The following is a 19,821-nucleotide window of genomic DNA, read 5'->3' on the forward strand; positions in this document are numbered from 1 at the left end:
CTCGAGGGACGATCCAGAATAACTTCATCACTAAGGCGACGATTTTGACCCTGGAGGTGACGGAGGTCACGGCGATCGTGGATTTGATCGAAGTCCACGGTGACGCCGTGGAAGTGGCTGTTGAAACGGACGAGATTAGAAACTTCCAACATTTCCTTTTCAACAATGCCGAGCGTGACCTTTCTTCGAAGTCGTTTTTTTCTCTCTCCCAAATCTTCAAGATCAATCCGCCATCGTGGTCAACACCATTAACATCACGCAGATGGTGACGAGATGTTAACTACCTCGCCTGGTCTACAGGAGGTCGTGGTTTCGACCCCGACTCTGCCACCTGCTGTATATTTGGAGTTTGCGCGTCTCTCTTTCTCCCCTTGGTCGCATGGATTTTTCTCCGAATCCTCTGGGCTTTTCCTCCACATTTAGAAACACGCGTTTAGAGTATTTGGCTGCTATAGATTTCCACATGAACCACTTAATTGGGCTTATACCTTGTGGCCAGGTCGCTTCTGAAACAGAGCTATGTGGCTCAGTGGGCCTTACCTTGTAAAATAAAAAATATTGTTAAGTTTAGTTTGATGCCACCATCTCAAACACCACCAGCTCATCGCTGCCAACGCGTTGTACACTCCGCCAGGATCCTGCACCACCCCCATCTGGCCCTAGGTCTTCTCTAATGCCAGATGCGCTCCGATTGACGCCCGTCTCGGCCATCGGAAGCTCGCGCCGTGGCCGTTGAACTTGACCGTGCGCCAACATCGGAGCATTTGCTCCTTCGCCACCTTGTCGGACAAGATGACCTCCGCTGTAAACGAGAACGTTATTTGCACAAAGATAGCAACACGCGTACACGCACGCACACAGCTATCTGGATGGAACACAATTCTACTTTACAACCGATTTTTTTACAATAGCGCATTTAATGAATTTGCGTCAAACATTATTTACACGGTCAACAGGAGGGAGGCGAGGGGAGGGCAGGCAAGCACGTGGGGCACTGACATTCCGGGCGGAGATATTCGGAGGGAGCACCTGTAGTATCGGTGCAGGCGCAGCCCTGCGATCACTGCCTCTTGGGGAGGCCGTCAGCCAGCAGTGCACTGAACATGGCTGCTGCTGATCATGATGATGAGATGATTTACAATGTAATTTTTATTGAAAGATATTTTTTGTATTTTTGTTATTTTGTTCACAAACATTGACATTGCATGACCACTCACACGAGCCGGCAGACTTTACCAGACGCGGTAATAGAGCGTTGACTTAAGCAATAACAAACAAAACATTGCTAAAGTGTAATTTTACAATTCTTTTTTGTACTTATTCTTCTCCCGCGTCACGTTGCAGAAGGTGCACACCCGTGAACTTTGACCTCCCCCGCTCTTCACATAAAAACCACGAGCACCACGCGGTGATTCTCGCCATTCCCCCCAGCACGAGGCTGTCACAAAGGAAGGGGCGCTGCTTGTGTTTCACGGACGGGCACGATCAGCCTGCCAGCGGTTTTCACCGGAGGAAGGACGACGCGGCTTTGGTGTGGAGAGCCCCGACTCGATTCCAAGGGATCTTTAGCCTCTCCGCTGACTAGTGTAGCGGACAGCCGCACGACGGTACCTGTCGTTAATTCGTACGCCGCAGCGTTAACCAGGGCGGCCGCTCGGCTCGAACCGCGAACCTCCGCAACGAGCGTCCAACGCGCTGGCGCTCAGAAGCCGCGCCGCCCGTCGGAAACCGTCGGAAACCGTCGGAAACCGGAGCCTGGGGCATTTTGGCAACCTCCACTTCCGACCTGTGGCCCAATAATTTCTGACATGGTCCCCCCTCCGACTGGACGGGGTTGGAGGGAGGGGGCGGTGGGGAGCGGCTGTTGTGGCCGGACGTGTTAGCACGGGTGTCGGAACCATGTAGGGGTGCACGGGTCGTAAGGTGGATAGGACGGCGGGGGGCCAGGGGGGGGGGGGGGGGGGGGGTCGTGGGTGACAAAGCCACGACCGCCAAACTTGTCGGCATCAGATTCATCCCCGAGCACGAGTTAAAATTTGAGACCCTGGCCAAGTCCAAGCCCAGCCCCGTCCGGCCCGACCCGGCGACGTTCATCTTGACGGCGGCCTGCAGAGTCCGAGTCTGCGGACTTCATCAGAGTCGGTCTCTCGGCCGAGTGTTGACTCGAGCCGTCACGCGTCGAGCCCAACGCTCGCAGTCATCGCCGCGCACCCTCCGGATTACTAGTCCCACCCCGTATCTTCCAGCAAAAAAACTGGGGTGATGACTCTATCCATTGACTTCCCCACAAAGGGGCTGTATGGACCCACGTCCTCGTTATGCCCACCGTGCCAATCGGAGGTGCGGGGGAAAGAAAATCGTCACTGTGTCTCACATCACCTTCGATTTCTCTCCTCCAGATACAATATTCCACATCAAAGCGTCCCGTGGAATGCATGTAACGACGAGGTCTCCGTGGTAGTCCTTCCCGCGCGCAAAGCCACCACGGAGACCTTGCTGTCGCGCACACGTCCGTGGTCGAGAGGTAAAACGCTTCAAGGAAATAACTGGGAGCAATCGCCACCCTCGGCACCCGTGAAACATGATTTGGGGCCTATGGCTCAGGGCCTCATCTAGGAGAGGCCGTAAATTCAGTGCTCATTGCTTCACATGCTGCTTACATTGTTATTCTCGTTACTATTTTTCCTTTAAAATACTTGTACACTGTACAGTTGAAATGATATCGCTGTTTATTGCAATATACAGTAGGATGACTTCAAGTCTTAAATTAACAACGTTGTGTCAGGAGGTCACTACTGACTTGGGGGAGGGGTGGATGAAATCATTTGACAGTTAAACTTTATAAGTTCATGTTTAAATTACACATTATAACAAGGTACAGGCACAGCCCCGCAATGTCCCACCCATGCCCCTTGCTGTCGGAAGGGGCCTCCAGGAGAGGGAGCTCTAGAACGGCGGCGCAGCGGTTAGCGCGCTGCTCCGTCTTCTGGGCCTCCTCCTCCCCTCCTCGACACCGGTCGTAAGCGGTGAAGTATGGTCAAACAACCCCCGTGACTGACAGGAGAGAGGCCAACTGGCTGCACCGTACATACGAATAAATACTGTCAGGACACGCTGCAAGGAGGAGGGATTATTAGACGTGGATGCGTCGTCACTTTTGTGAGATCTCTTGTCGACCTCCGGCGAGAGAGGCTGGAGACGCAGAAGCAGTCAGAGGAGGGGGGATGCACTCGAGGGGATTTGGGCCCACCGCGGAGACGGAGCGACGATGGGAGTGGCGAAATCGGAACGATCGGAGGTGATCGGCCCGAGCGCAAGGAACCACGCGGAGTGATCCCTCGCCAGGTCGCCGGAGATGGCGGTCGCCTTGGGGGAGGCCAACTTCATCCAGTCCACCGGAGGATGAATCGTGGCCGATGATGGCGTCGATGACGACGAAGATGACGTGAACGCCCTCAATTTAATTCGTAGCAAATTCCGACGCTTTTCACGGGCCGAGCACGTGGCCGTCAAAACCAGCAGCGGACGGAGCATGGGCAGGCCACGGCGCGGCGGCGTCTACACGTCGATGGCGTCGCTGCTCATACTCAGGTGGTTGATCTGCTTGCAGATGTGGTTGAACTCCTGGTTGATGTTCACCGACGGTGCCCTGCGCCCGACGCTCGCGGCGTCATCGGCGTCGCCGTCGCGGACCGCATGCTTTGAGCCGAGGTCGAGAGCCCTCTCCCCCGCCACCGGGACCGGCGCCAAATCCCTGGGCCTGCACTTCGACCACCCCAAACCGAGGCTCATGAGCGACGCGAAGGACGCGTCCCTCCTGGACCACCCGCCGACGCCGGTGCTACCGAGTGGCGACTGCATCACCAGACTCGGGGCCCGGCTCACGCTGCTGCCGAAGCTGGACGACGCCATCGCCAGGCGGCTGGAGCTCTTGCGCAGGCTGAGCGCCGACCCGCGGAACAGCCGCTGCAGGCGGCCGGGCCTCTCGGGGCCGCCGACGGAGGCTCCGGCGGCCGTCCCCTCCGCGTCGCCCATCGTCGACAGGTTGCCGGCGCTGTGCGAGCGGCGAAAGAGGCTCTCGGTGATGACGGCGCGCTCCAGCAGTGCGTCATCGATGCTGCGCCACAGCTCGATGGGCGACGGCGGCCGCAGGTCCAGGTCGGACATCGTGAACGGGTGGAGCAGCAGCAGCGAAGAGCCCAGCGAGTGGCCGCTGCCGGAGCGCTTGCGGTTCCGGCGCCGGCGCCCGCCGGCGGCCTTCCCGCGCCCGCTGCCGTCGCACACCTCGTCGTCTTCGTCGTAGCTGCTATCGTCGCTGTCGTCCACTCCTGGGTCGCTGTCGCCCCTCCTCTTCGATCTTTTCCCGCCATCGGCGCCATTGTCGTCGTCACCAGCGTCGGTGGCGGTGCAAGATGACGCGAACGGCGCCGTGACGCCCGACTCGAGGCCATCTGGGGTCCCGCGGGGCCGGCCCACGTCCGTCCGTCCGGCGCCGGTTCCGGTCTGTGGCTCGCGTCGCCCGTCGCCGCTGCCGCCACTGGCGCCGGCGATGACGGTGGCAGCGTCGATGCTGTCGCCGGCGCCGAGACCACACAGGAGCCGCGATAGTTTCCCCCAGCAACCGCCGTCACCTTTGCCGGACTCCAGGGCCTCATCGCATCGAGCCAGCGGCACCACCAGCCCCGCCGGCACCGGCTGCCGCCGCCGCAGCTCCTCAACATCATCAGCACCAGCGTGAGGCTTGCGCCGGCGAAAGGGCACGGCGGCGGCGGCGGTGAGGCAGAGAGCGAGGCAAGCGGCGAGCTCCAGGACGCGGGCGCAGAAGTGGAATGACCACCACGCTGGCGCACGGCCCGCGGGAGACTCGACCTCGAAGTCGCCGACAAAGCCCAGAGCCACTCCGCTCGCCTGCGCCACGCCGCACGCCGCCACCAGAGCGCCGGCGGCCACGGCCGCCCGTGACCTTGCGGACGACGACGACGGCGAGGAGGTGGCGGCCGGCGTGGACGCGGGCGAGAAGACGAGGTGGCCCTTCTCGGCCAAGACGGCGGGGTCGGTGCCGCCGCACGTGCCGACGACGGCGAGCGCCAGCAGCGCCGCCCCGAACGCGCAGAAGTAGACGAGCGCCACCGAGGGGGCGGCCAGGGAGGCGGGCGAGCCAGGGCCCGCCAACCCCGCCGCCAGGCTCCCGCCAAGCGCCAGCAGGAAATGCAGCGCCACCGCGGCCGCCAGCGCCGCCAGCAGCCGGCGCTCGCGGGCGGCCGGCAGCCGCGGCTCGGCCGCCTTGGCCAGCGAGGCCAGGGCGGCGGCGTGGGCGGCGGTGAGGCACGGGAAGGGCACGTCGTAGAGCAGGCGGGCGGCGCCGGCGCCCAGCCCCCCGTCCGCGTTGTAGGCGCCGGCGAGCAGCAGCAGCAGGGCCCGCGCCGTCCCCGCGGCGCACAGCAGCCACCCTCCGGCGAGCGCCGAGGTCGGCGCCGCCGACTTGGACGCAAAGAGCGGCGAAGCGCAGTCCGGCGGCGGCTCCTCTCGGCCGCCGGTGGCGGCGACAGCGGCGGTGGCGGCGGTTTCGGCGGGCCGGCCCATGCCGGCCACCACGGCCACGGCGGCGGAGGCCAGCGCCAGCAGGAGGAAAAGAGCGCCGCAGCCGTACACGTGCACGGCCCAGGCGGCGCCCAGCAAGCCGTGCCGGCGGTGCGCCCGGCGCCGGGAACCCGGGTCGGCGCTGGCGGGAGGTTGCGCCACCGCGTCGTCGTCGTCGGTGTCGTCGGAGGGGCGCTCGTCCGGGATGAGCGGCCCCCGACGGCCGAGCGCCGTGCTCGGGGACTCCTCGTGGTGGAGGTGGGGTTCGGTGGAGGGGCGACCGGTGCCTGCTGCTCTGCCTGTGGCACCAGCAAGAATCGGGAGAGACGGGGAGAGAGAGACATCGGGAGGAAGCTTGAGTTGATCCTTGACCACGTTGGGACAAGAGGGGGGCGGGGGGGGGGTGGAGGGTATGTATACCGTGCAAGATAATTATTTTAAAATGCGGGTATTTATATACGTGGGAAGAAACCGGAGCACCCGGAGAAAACCCACGCCTTGCACGAGGGGGCAACACTCCATCCCCGTACAGATGTAAACAGATGGCGATTAGTCCCCTTTGCTGTAACCGCGGTGATCCACCAACCCTTTCCACGTGCAGCAGCAGCAGCATAGCCACAGACCAACACTGCCCAGCGTAAATAATCGGATTGCAAGCCAGTTCGGGCGATGCGTTGTGGCACGAGTGATGGGCGACGCTCGCGCATTGTCAGACAAACAGCCCTGGGGCGGTGTGATTGTGCGTGCGAGCATTCAATGCCCTCTGACAGTTTGGCGTCGTCGTCGTCGTCGTTGTTGTCAAACAACCGCAGATCACGATCCCAAGCCTCCACCCCGGCTCCAACCTCCAATCTACTCACATGTGGACCCCCGGTGCATCTTGGCCACGTGTACACGGTCACTTTTATATACGTACGTGCGTGTGTGTGTGTGTATATATATGCGGTTATGTGTGTCGTGTGGCGGTTAGCGCACTGCGCTGCAAACCCGGCGACCCGAGTTCGATTCCTGCTCAGGGCAAACACCGGTGACGATTATATCTGAACCGGTCCTAGGCCTCCCCTAGGTCGACTCAGCCTCAAATGAGTAGCTGGTGCAGTTTGTAAAATCGTCGCGACTGGGGAGACAAAGGCGGCCGGGCGTGGTGCTGGCCACCCACCCCCTCGTGTGCCATGCCGGTCTTCATAGGTGCTCGCTGAACAGCGCCGTCTCCTCGCTCGGCCATCTCCCCTGCCCAATCGATGTGATAATGAACCTCGCTGACCTTGCTGTGACCGCCTCCACCCCACCCCTCCTGCACCCCCCCACGCCCTCCCTGCTTCGTCAGCACCGACTTTCGCCAGCCGTGCAGCGAGACGTCCGATGGTGATTTAATTTGCCTTGTCGTTCGGAGAAAAAAGCGCAAGCGATTGACAATTTTTTTTGGACATTTTCGTGTTGTTGCCAAATTGTGTTAATTCCGTTCGTGCCATCGTCATCATGAGATCAAGTACACATTCAGATCCCCCACGTAGCCTCCACAGCTTGTTGGGGCAAGTGCCGTTATCGAGCAGCACCTGTGAAGGGCGGCACGGCACACGAGGTGGGTGATGGGTGGCCAGCACCACGCCCAGTGCCGCTGTCCACCACGTTCGGTACTCACTTAAGGCCGAGTCGACCTACGGGAGGCCCCAGAACGTTTGTCAGCGGCGGATGAGACCGGGTGTCATGACTCCCGCGAGGTCACTACGCTGCTCGCCGTGAACAGGGCCACAGCTGTGCCGACCAACGGCCTCCACGACCACCTCCACCACCTCCACCACCTCCACCTCCACCACCTCCACCACCTCCACCACCACGACCACCTCCACCACCTCCACCACCTCCACCACGATCACCTCCACCACCTCCACCACCTCCACCACCACGACCACCTCCACCACCTCCACCACGATCACCTCCACCACCTCCACCACGATCACCTCCACCACCTCCACCACCACGACCACCTCCACCACCTCCACCACGATCACCTCCACCACCTCCACCACGATCACCTCCACCACCTCCACCACGATCACCTCCACCACCTCCACCACGACCACCTCCACCACCTCCACCACCTCCACCACCACCACCACCACGACCACCTCCACGACCACCACCTCCACCACCTCCACCACCTCCACCTCCACCACCTCCACCACGATCACCTCCACCACCACCTCCACCACCTCCAGAACCACCACCACGATCACCTCCACCACCTCCACCACCTCCACGACAATCACCTCCACCACCTCCAGAACCATCACCACCACCTCTGTCATTCGCCCTGCGACCGCGAGCCGCCACCATCGGCAGGGTGGCTGCATTGCGGCGACCCACGCGGACGGCGAAGGCGATTTTGCCTCCCGGGAGAGGGGGGGGGGGTTTCTCGAGCCCTCGGTTGGCACCAATAAATTAAAACTCCACCTGGACTCAAATAGACGGCGTCCAATAAATTAAACACTCAGCATGCCTCGCGCTCTGCCTAGCCCCCGCCGCCGGCAATCACCAACGATCACCGGCGATCACTGCGTATGTCCGCACGCACGCACCCTCACCTCGTCCCGGAGCAGCCGACCCCTCGGCTACAGCGGCGGTGACATTTCCGGCGTCCGGGCCCTGCGCTCCGGTTGACCTCTGCTCTGAAGGCGGTGACCCGGCCGCGACCCCGTCGACCTTGGAGCCGTCGGCCCACCGCCGCGGCGGTTGCGTGGAGCCCCAATATTTGAGCGTCGCGGTCGTGGCGGCGGCGGTGGTGGTTGTTGTTGTCGAGGCCGTGGTGGTCGTGGTGGTCGTGGTGGTGGTCGTGGTGGTGTCCGGTGACTGAGGCAGCCAGGAGCTGTGGTAATCCATGCCGGGCAATCGCCAGTCGGCCGAGCGGGCGGTGCGCGACTGCGCGACCGTGGGCCGCCACAGCCCCGCGGGGCGCGGCACCGCCTCCCTGCCGTCCATCTCCGGGGCCGTCCCGACATCACCGGCGCCACCGCCGCCGCCGCCGCCGCCGAAATCAGCACCATCACCGCCGCCACCGCCGCGGCCGCCCGCAAAAACATCGGCGGCAGCGGCGTCCGTCGCCAAACGTTGGGAGGTGGAAGCGGAGTTGTTGGGCATCGCCGACAGTCGCCCGGTCACAGCAGCGCGGCGATCGTCCGGAGCGACGAGGTGATGCGCGCTCTTGTCCGACGCTACCTCTTCTACAGCGGCGGGAGCAGCGGCATCATCATCTCTGCCGGCGCCGGCGTTGACGATGGGACGGCGGTGACCGGCGGGCGCCAGGGCGGCGTCACCGCCACCGCCGCCTCCCACCGTGGCGTCGACGGCGACCACGGGGGAAACGTCGTCAGCGAAAGGACGAGAGGAGGTCGCGGGTCGGGCGAGGCCGTCGGTGGAAGTGGACGATCGTAGCAGCAGAAGCAGCAGGGGCAGCAGGAGCAGCTGGTGGCGGCGTTGGGCTGGCATGACTACGACGGGTGGTCACCGGGCGTTCGTCAAGGGCCTCGTTCTGGGAGAGAGTTCCGTCCGGACCAGCGGTCAATGGGCGAGGCTGTGAGACAGCGGGAGAGAGGGAGGGTGGAGGGGGGGATGATGAGATGAGACACAACAAGCATGTCACATCGTGTTGAACGTAACCGCGTGTCTGCGTGCGTGTGTGCGTGTGTGCGTGAGTGTGCGTGAGTGTGCGATGCTCAATTTGGTGCGTGCTACAACAACAGTTATCATTCAATATCGTTGCTCATGATCAATCCACTGCTGGGTGATGGCCTCCTCCCCACCCCCGCACCTACCCAGAGCCAGCGCCACTGGTTGTTACCGCGATGGCTGCGAACAAATGGCCGGAGGACCACGTGATTGGATCAAAGCGGCCCCCATGGCCAGGGGCTGCCCCGGAATTGGCCCGGGTGGTGCCGCAATCAATCGAGTGGATGACGATGACGGCGATGCTGCACATGACGGTGCCATTGCCGCTCATTCCTGCTGCGAGCGATGGTGACAAATAAGACGGCGGTAAATGTTGATCATCGTGGTGGCGATGATGATGATGGTGTTGTTGGCCATGGTCAAGAATCAAACTCGGGATGCCAGATTCATAGCGTGGGTGGCGAAGGCGAAAGGCGCAGCCCTGCAACAGCTCGCTCACGCCGCCACTGGTGGAAGGCCCCCCCGGACTCGAGCGAGCTGCCCTCTCGAGTGGCGCTGTTGGCCTCCTCTTCCCACGCTGAGCCAGACGTCGTGGAAGAGGTTGGAGTATCCACACTTTGCCCCACCGCACACGCGGCCTGCCGGTCGACCGTGTCCCCCCGACCAGGGCCAAACCCAGGTGGATTTAAGTCACAGGGTTCACAGAGACCCACGGACTTGCACAGAGACCCATAGACCTCAGTTACAGAGACCCATAGACTTGCATAGCGACCCATAGACCTTGCTTACAGGAACCCATAGACTTGCACAGAGACCCATAGACCTCGGTCACAGGAACCCATAGACCTGTATAGAGACCCATAGACCTCGCTAACAGGAACCCATAGACTTGCACAGAGACCCATAGACCTCAGTCACAGAGACCCATAGACTTGCATAGCGACCATTAGACCTTGCTTACAGGAATCCATAGACTTGCACAGAGACCCATAGACCTCGGTCACAGGAACCCATAGACTTGCACAGAGACCCATTGACCTCAGTCAGAGACGACCCATAGACCTCGCTCACAGGAACCCATAGACTTGCACAGAGACCCATAGACCTACACAGAGACCCATAGACTTGCACAGAGACCTATAGACCTCACTCACAGGAACCCATAGACTTGCACAGAGACCCATAGACCTACACAGAGACCGATAGACTTGCACAGAGACCCATAGACCTTGCTCACAGGAACCCATAGACTTGCACAGAGACCCATAGACCTACACAGAGACCCATAAACTTGCACAGAGACCCATAGACCTTGCTCACAGGAACCCATAGACCTGCACAGAGACCCATAGACCTCTCTCACAGGAACCCATAGACTTGCACAGAGACCCATAGACCTTGCTCACAGGAACCCATAGCATTGTATGTATGATGTTGAACTGCTTTTGCACACGTGGCCAACCGTACTAATCGGAGGTACAAAGGAAGGACAATATTTGTATATATTGTTGCTGTGCTATAAAGAAGGGCCATTGCCTGAAACGTTGCCCCTGTTTAGTGACGACTGAGGTTTGTCCTGTCTCGTTATATACTGGACACCTGTGAAACAGAGCTTCATAGCTCATCGGATTCCTCCAGCGTAAATACAGATTCAGATTCTGCGTTGGTGGCCATGAACACGGGGTTGCCCGGACGGTGAAACCGCGACGAGGACTTTGACGACGGTGAGCGTCGGAGTGCTGCATGCGTAGATCTGGCTCTAGGATGTTCACTATCATCACCACCCTCATCGCCATCATCACCACCATCATCGCCACCATCACCACCATCGCCGCCGCCATCACCACAATCATCACCATCATCACCACCACCATCACCACTGTCACCACCATTGCCACTGTCACCACTGTCATCACCACCATCATCACCACCATTCATCGCCATCATCACCACCATCATCGCCACCATCACCACCACCGTCACCACCATCACCACCACCATCATCACCACCATCATTACCACCATCATCACCACCACCACCATCACCACCGTCATCACCGTCACAACCACCGTCAACACCGTCACCACCATTATCACCATCGTTACCATCATCAGCCGCGACTAATCTGGCTGAAGCCTCCCCTACCCCCGCCCCAAGCCGTCTCCCACGACCCTGCGTCGTTGTCATCCCAGCACCCGCTGGGTGGATTACGGGCAGCAGCAGCAGCAGCGATGGTGGTGGTGGTGGCTACGCTGCTGCTGCTGCTGCATGTGGCTGCCTCTGATAATCCAGCGCTGCGCTGTGAAAATCCCTTCTACCCGTGGGTGGCGTCGAGGAGGAGGTGCCGTACTACCCTGGCTCGCCGGGAGAAGGCAGTAGCAACGAATCGCCAGATATTTACACCGTGCGGGGGATAGAGCGTTGCCCCCTCGCGCAAGGCGTGGGCTTTCTCTGGTTGCTCCGGCTTCCTCCACCCCACGTGAATAATAAACACCACTCATCGTTGATTGGCTAAAAACATCTCCAGGGGAGAGAGCGTGGCGGGGGAGAGTGCGTGGCGGGGAGAGAGAGAGCGTGGTGGGGAGAGCGCGCGAGGACGCGGCGGCCTCCATCTCACCCAGAATCCATTTGACCCGGAGAGCGACTACGGGGTCACGCACACGCTGCGGCGGAGACATGGGGAGAGAGAGAGACAGACACACACAGAGAAATACAGAGAGACAGAGACATGGAGGGAGATGGACACACACAGAGTAACAGGCACCCAGAGAGCCAGAGAGAACGAGAGACATTGACACACTGAGAGAAAGAGACAATCACGGAGAGTGACAGATACAGACACGATGGGGGGGGGGGAGGGGTGACGGAGACATGAGAGAGAGACACACGCAGATGGAGGCAAGATACAGAGTCAGCGAAACAGAGACGGGCACATCGAGAGAGAGAGAGGCTCCGTCTCTGATGAGAGAGTGGGGATGGGGTTTGAGTGTTTGTGCTGGGAATGCACGCAGGGGCTACACGTGAATGCGCTGATTCTGTATTGATCACTGGTACGCGAGGCATTGTTGGCTTGGCTTAAGTGCTCTGTGCCAGGACTGCAACAGCATTGCTGTTATGCCAAACGATTTCACTTTGAATTATAGAGACGGACGGAAAGAGACAAAGAGACGTGGGGGGAAAAGAACGAGACAAAGAGACAGGCACGAAGGGAAAGAGAGTCCGGGAGAGGGACAGAGAGGCAGGGGTAGAGACGGGGAGAGACAGCACCAGACAGCGACTGGGTTACTCACGGACTCACAAAGTCCCAGACTCACAGACTCATGGAGTCACAGACTCACAGACAGACGCATTGACTCACAAAGTCATAGACTCACAGACTCATGGAGTCACAGACTCACAGACTCATGGAGTCACAGACTCACAGACTCATGGAGTCACATATTCACAGACTGACTCATGGACTCACAAAGTCATAGACTCACAGACTCATGGAGTCACAGACTCACAGAGAGACTCACGGACTCACAAAGTCATAGACTCACAGACTCACAAAGTCATAGACTCACAGACTCATGGAGTCACAGATTCACAGACAGACTCACGGACTCACAAGTCATAGACTCACAGACTCATGAAGTCACAGACTCACAGATAGACGCACGGACTCACAAAGTCATAGACTCACATACTCATGGAATCACAGATTCACAGACTGACTCACAGACTCACAAAGTCATAGACACACAGACTCATGGAGTCACAGACTCACAGACAGACTCACGGACTCACAAAGTCATAGACTCACAGACTCATGGAGTCACAGACTCACAGACAGACGCATTGCCTCACAAAGTCATAGACTCACAGACTCATGGAGTCACAGATTCACAGACTGAGTCTGTGACTTTGTGAATCCATGAGTCTCAGACAGATTCACAGACAGACTCATGGTTGCAACTCTGCGACCGGCGTGCCGCCCACCTCCACCCCCGACTGTGCACCCCACCTGCCCAGGTGAGCCCCACCTGCCCAGGTGAGCTGGCTTAAAAATATTTATTTTGGGGGGGTGGGGGGGCGGGGGGGGGGGACTGGGTATGTGAAGGGGGGGGGGTCCATGAGGGTACGCGAGCACGCGCGCTCTGTCAACACGCGCCGCCGTCACGGCCAACCGGCGTTTGGCGTTCGTGCCTCTCGTCTCTCGGCAGGTGAGGCCTCAGGTATGTACGGGGGGGGGGGCGAGTGTGGGGGGGGAAAGGACGGGTGGAGGGGCGGGGCTGCGAGTCATCCACTACCTCCTGGGGTGAGACGCCGCACAGCGCTCAGGGCTCAGCCGGCTCTGTCCAAGGGGATTGGCCCCAGGACACATAAACAGTGCACATACCCCCCACCCGGAACACCACATCCAGTATACATCTCTATCGCTGTGGATTGAGGCTTGGACTACTCGTCACGTGCCGGCTACTCCAGTCCACCAATGGCCTGGAAGCGTATGTTCGCACGCCCGGCACACCACATCCAGTATATCGCGGTCGCGAATAAATCAAACGGCCAAGGGACTCCGCTAGGTCAACTCAGCCTCGTGTGTGTGTGTGTACTCGGGACGGCGTATGAACATCAGCACTGGGGAGACAAAGGCGGCCGGGCGTGGTGCTGGTCACACCACCCCCCCTACCCCTACCTCATTGGGTGGGGCGTACCGCGCCAGCCTTTATCGGTGCTCGCCACGAGCCCTTGCCCCAACAGTGTGCCGTGCGGGGCTACACGGGGGATCTTTGTCTTTGTGAGACTACAATGGGTGTCGTGACGCGGGCAGGGCGGTGGAGAACACCGGACACGGCCACTGCGGGCCTCGGCTCGTCTGACACCAAAAAAAAATGACACCGCCACACAGCAACCTGCGAAACGCGTCACGCCCCCCTTTGTGTGCCATCAATAATAGAGCGCGTCATCAAACCCCCAATAATCATCATCATCATCAGTATCCGTCGCGCTGCAGTACCCGGGCCGGCTACGCTGTGGAGGCAGCAGCAGCAGTAGGAGTTGCCTGATGGATCACCGCACCAAATGTTGTGAAACTCCCTCCTCCCGTGTGTGGGCGACTAGGAGGAGCCGCAGCTCTTGCTGTGCCAGGAGGAGGGGGAGGAGGGGGGTAAAGCGAAGGTGCGGACTCATCAGTGGCTGCTGTGGGTCAGCAGGACAACTCTGGAGCCGTTTAGCGCTGAACGGAGGCGAGATGGACAGCGCTCTTGCCAATAGCATCGGGCGATTCCATCAGCGTTGGGGTTTAGCCAGCCTGGCTCGGAGCATTGAGAGCCAGACGGTCAAAACCCGGTCCGGAGTGAGGAGGAGGAAGGAAGAGGAGGAGGAGAGAGATGCGGGGAGGAAGACGCGGGGGTGGGGGGGGGGGATGAGGGAGACGCAGGGGGCAGAGGAGGAGGGAGACGCAGGGGGGAGGGGGAGAGGGAGACGGAGGGGGGAGGGGAGGAGGGAGACAGAGCGGGGGAGGAGGGAGACGCATGGGGGGATGGAGAGGAGGGAGACGGAGGGAGGGGGGAGGAGGGAGACGCGGGGGAGGAGGGAGAGGAAGGAGACGCAGGGGGGGATGGAGAGGAGGGAGACGGAGGGAGGGGGGAGGAGGGAGACGCATGGGGGGATGGAGAGGAGGGAGACGGAGGGAGGGGGGAGGAGGGAGACGCGGGGGAGGAGGGAGAGGAAGGAGACGCAGGGGGGGATGGAGAGGAGGGAGACGGAGGGAGGGGGGAGGAGGGAGACGCATGGGGGGATGGAGAGGAGGGAGACGGAGGGAGGGGGGAGGAGGGAGACGCATGGGGGGATGGAGAGGAGGGAGACGGAGGGAGGGGGGAGGAGGGAGACGCATGGGGGGATGGAGAGGAGGGAGACGGAGGGAGGGGGGAGGAGGGAGACGCGGGGGAGGAGGGAGAGGAAGGAGACGCAGGGGGGGATGGAGAGGAGGGAGACGGAGGGAGGGGGGAGGAGGGAGACGCATGGGGGGATGGAGAGGAGGGAGACGGAGGGAGGGGGGAGGAGGGAGACGCATGGGGGGATGGAGAGGAGGGAGACGGAGGGAGGGGGGAGGAGGGAGACGCATGGGGGGATGGAGAGGAGGGAGACGGAGGGAGGGAGAGGAGGGAGACGCGGGGGAGGAGGGAGAGGAAGGAGACGCAGGGGGGGGGGGAGGTGAAGGACCGTGGAGTGCAGGAGGAGATGGTGGCGACAGGACGAGAGTGAGGGGAGAAAGGGAACGAGACCGGCCGATTCCACAACAAACGAACAAACACACAGGCGATTAAACAACAAATTAACGAATAAGAAAGTAAACAAATAAACACAATCACGAGGTGACCCCTGGGCGGAAGCCGTGAGGCCTGGGCGGTTGAGAGAGGCGCGAGAAATTCGAGTCATTTACCGTCGCCATCAATTATTCACCAACACCCCTCACCGCTCACCCCTCACCGCTCACCCCTCACCGCTCACCCCTCACCGCTCACCCCTCACCGCTCACCCCTCACCCCTCACCGCTCACCACTCACACTCACCCCTCACTACTCACCCCTCACCGCTCACCCCTCACCGCTCACCCCTCACCGCTCACACTCACCCCTCACTACTCACCCCTCACCCCTCACTACTCACCCCTCACTACTCACTGCTCACACTCACCCCTCACTACTCACCCCTCACTACTCACCCCTCACTACTCACCCCTCACACTCACCCCTCACACTCACCCCTCACCGCTCACTCCTCACCGCTCACCGCTCACACTCACCCCTCACTACTCACCCCTCACTACTCACCCCTCACACTCACCCCTCACACTCACCCCTCACCGCTCACCCCTCACACTCACCCCTCACGCCTCACCCCTCACACTCACCCCTCACACTCACCCCTCACACTCACCCCTCACGCCTCACCCCTCACACTCACCCCTCACACTCACCCCTCACTACTCACCCCTCACACTCACCCCTCACACTCACCCCTCACTACTCACCCATCACTCCTCACATTAATTCCCCACTCACCCTACACACTCACTCCTCACACTCACCCCTCACACTCACCCCCCACACTCATCCCTCACACTCACCTCTCACACTCACCCCTCACCGCTCACTGCTCACCCCTCACACCTCACACTCACCCCTCAAACTCACCCCTCACTCCTCACATTAATTCCCCACTCACCCTACACACTCACCCCTCACTCCTCACCGCTCACCGCTCACACTCACCCCTCACTATTCACCCCTCACTACTCACCCTCACCCCTCACTACTCACCCCTCACACTCACCCCTCACACTCACCCCTCACCCCTCACACTCACCCCTCACGCCTCACCCCTCACACTCACCCCTCACACTCACCCCTCACACTCACCCCTCACGCCTCACCCCTCACACTCACCCCTCACACTCACCCCTCACTACTCACCCCTCACACTCACCCCTCACACTCACCCCTCACTACTCACCCATCACTCCTCACATTAATTCCCCACTCACCCTACACACTCACTCCTCACACTCACCCCTCACACTCACCCCCCACACTCATCCCTCACACTCACCTCTCACACTCACCCCTCACCGCTCACTGCTCACCCCTCACACCTCACACTCACCCCTCAAACTCACCCCTCACTCCTCACATTAATTCCCCACTCACCCTACACACTCACCCCTCACTCCTCACCGCTCACCGCTCACACTCACCCCTCACTACTCACCCCTCACTACTCACCCTCACCCCTCACTACTCACCCCTCACACTCACCCCTCACACTCACCCCTCACCGCTCACCCCTCACACTCACCCCTCACGCCTCACCCCTCACACTCACCCCTCACACTCACCCCTCACACTCACCCCTCACGCCTCACCCCTCACACTCACCCCTCACACTCACCCCTCACTACTCACCCCTCACACTCACACTCACCCCTCACTACTCACCCATCACTCCTCACATTAATTCCCCACTCACCCTACACACTCACTCCTCACACTCACCCCTCACACTCACCCCCCACACTCATCCCTCACACTCACCTCTCACACTCACCCCTCACCGCTCACTGCTCACCCCTCACACCTCACACTCACCCCTCAAACTCACCCCTCACTCCTCACATTAATTCCCCACTCACCCTACACACTCACCCCTCACTGCTCACCCCTCACCTCTCACACTCACCCCTCACCCCTCACTGCTCACCCCTCACACTCACCCCTCACTCCTCACATTAATTCCCCACTCACCCCTCACACTCACCCCTCACACTCACCACACACACTAATCCCTCACCCCTCACACTCACCCCTCACCCCTCACACTCACCCCTCACACTCACCACACACACTAATCCCTCACCCCTCACACTCACCCCTCACACTCACCCTTCACCCTTCACACTCACCACAAATACGAATCCCTCACCCCTCACACCATCACCTTATTCCTTATCGTCACATTTTCCCTGACGCCCCCGGCACACAATGTCTGCCTCTTGTCGCCACTGTCAAGGATTCTGACAGCCATCCACCTTACAGATTGCTCGCCGCTCAAGTTGTGATTGTACATATACTGATCGTACATTTTACTATTTAAAAACCATGTATTATATTACCAGGTTATTCCCACTGAGCTATACAGCTATTTTTTTCAGGCGCGGCCTGGCCACAAATGATAGCGCAATGAAATGGCTCTTCGCGTGCAAATTTGTCGCAGCCGAATACTCAAAACGCTTCTAAATGTGGAGGGGAAAACCCGGAGGGCCCAAATACAAATCCACGCAACCACGGGGAGAGAGACACGCAACTCAAAATATGCATACAGGATTCTGGGTCGGGATCGAACCCACGACCTGCTGTATACCAGGCGAGGTAGTTAACATCTCCTCGTCACCGTGATGATGATGATGAGAGAGACACGAAAACTCCAAATATACATACAGGATTCTGGGTCGGGATCGAACCCACGACCTCCTGTATACCAGGCGAGGTAGTTAACATCCCACGCCGTGTAGGTCGTGGGGATTGTTTTTGACCATACTTCACCACGCTGGTCAGTTTGGCGTGGGGGCACCAGGACGGGTTCAGGTATCACTCGCCGCTGACGTTAGCCGTGCTCGGGAATCGACCCCAGTTCATCAAGTAATCATCACCACCACCATCATCATCAGAAACAGATTATCATCATGACCACGCAGCCATTCATTACCACCCGCACCACGATCCAGCAACCGTCATTATCATCATCATCAAGCCATCATCTTATCATGAAATCACCAACGCAATCATCATAATCAGCTAATGGGTGATATTACGATCAAGAAATCGTTACTCACCAGCACCCGATACCCCTCACCACACCGAGCTTTGCTCACCTGCACCTCTCACCCACATCGAGCGCTTCTCACCCCGCATCCCCTCACCCCACATAGCTGGCTGGGTTCGCGCACGCATGAACGCTCCTTCGCATCCTGCATCTCTCCTCTCCATCTCTCTTCCTCGCCCACACCCCTTCCCTCTCACCCCCCCCCCCCCCAATCGCCGGTCTATCTAGACACCTCATATCACCTCTATCCACCCCCTCTCCCATCTACTCCGCATTACCACCTCATCCCTCTCCACCTCCCCCCCCCCTTATCTCATCTCCATCCCTCACGTCTCTCCCATCTGTTATCGACTCACGGCCCATATCCATCCCTCTATCATATTCCTCTCACCCCGTCTCCATCGCTACCATCTCCCCTCTCTCCTCTACATCTCCTCTCTCTCCATTTCTCCTCTCTCGCCATCTCCCCTCCATCTCTTTCCATCTTTCCCCTCTCTGACAATCTCTGTTCTCTCCATCTATCCTCTCTCCATATATCTCTCACATATTCCCATATCTCCTCCCTACATCTCTTTTTATATCTTCCTCCCACCTCTCCATCTATTCTCTCCCCCACCCTCTCTCTCTCTCTCTATCCATGTCACCCCCTTTCCTCTCTCCATCTCTCTCCAAATCGCTGTCCATACGATTGCCTCACCGCCGGACCGTGTTAACTCACCTGGCTCCCTCGGCCTCGGCCGTGCGGACGAATGAATGAATGAATGCCGGAAGGAGCGATCGAGCGAGTGAGCGAGCGGCTTCCTCTCTCATTCGTATGCCGCCCGGTTCGAGCGAGCGAGCGAGAGGAGACGGCGCTTCACGGCGCTGTCCGCCGCTTTCCAGCGTCCAGTGCGCGCGTGCGTGTGGTGCGAGCGCGCGCGCGTGTTGTGGGGTACGGGGGGGGGGTGTGCGATTTTACAAAGGGTACCCAAAAACAACCACGACAGCCGGACATGCCCATTCGCGCGTGATTGGTTAATGGGATTTGACGAATATTAATGATAATTGTGCGGCGAACTCGGACCCGTATTCTGACGGAGAGAGTCTCCTTGCTTGTAAACCATCTGGCGGTTCACGAGCGCCGGTTCGAGCGAGCCGAACTCTGCTGATGAGACACTGGATGTGAAAACTGGTGCAGATGTTTTGCTTGTGTTGAATCAATGCTGCTG

General features: G+C 59.7%; 1 protein-coding gene across 4 annotated transcripts; it reads right to left on the reverse strand.

The window, feature by feature from the left end:
• Positions 1–918: 918 nt before the first annotated feature.
• LOC144947290 (uncharacterized) lies at positions 919–19,495 on the reverse strand. 4 transcript variants are annotated; one of them, XM_078876518.1, is made up of 3 exons: positions 19,332–19,495; positions 8,166–9,151; positions 919–5,879 (listed from the first exon to the last, which is right to left on the reverse strand). In XM_078876518.1, the coding sequence occupies exons 2-3, from the start codon at positions 9,064–9,066 to the stop codon at positions 3,559–3,561; spliced, it is 3,222 nt and encodes a 1,073-aa protein (XP_078732644.1). In that variant the 5' UTR covers positions 9,067–9,151; positions 19,332–19,495; the 3' UTR covers positions 919–3,558. The 4 variants fall into 4 exon arrangements, with proteins under 4 accessions (XP_078732644.1, XP_078732646.1, XP_078732645.1 ...); XM_078876520.1 differs by lacking the exon at positions 19,332–19,495 and adding an exon at positions 18,663–18,811; XM_078876519.1 differs by lacking the exon at positions 19,332–19,495 and adding an exon at positions 18,624–18,811.
• Between the last annotated feature and the right edge of the window lie 326 nt (positions 19,496–19,821).

Source organism: Lampetra fluviatilis, chromosome 44 (genome assembly GCF_964198595.1).
Source record: "Lampetra fluviatilis chromosome 44, kcLamFluv1.1, whole genome shotgun sequence".
Classification (NCBI taxonomy): domain Eukaryota; kingdom Metazoa; phylum Chordata; class Hyperoartia; order Petromyzontiformes; family Petromyzontidae; genus Lampetra; species Lampetra fluviatilis.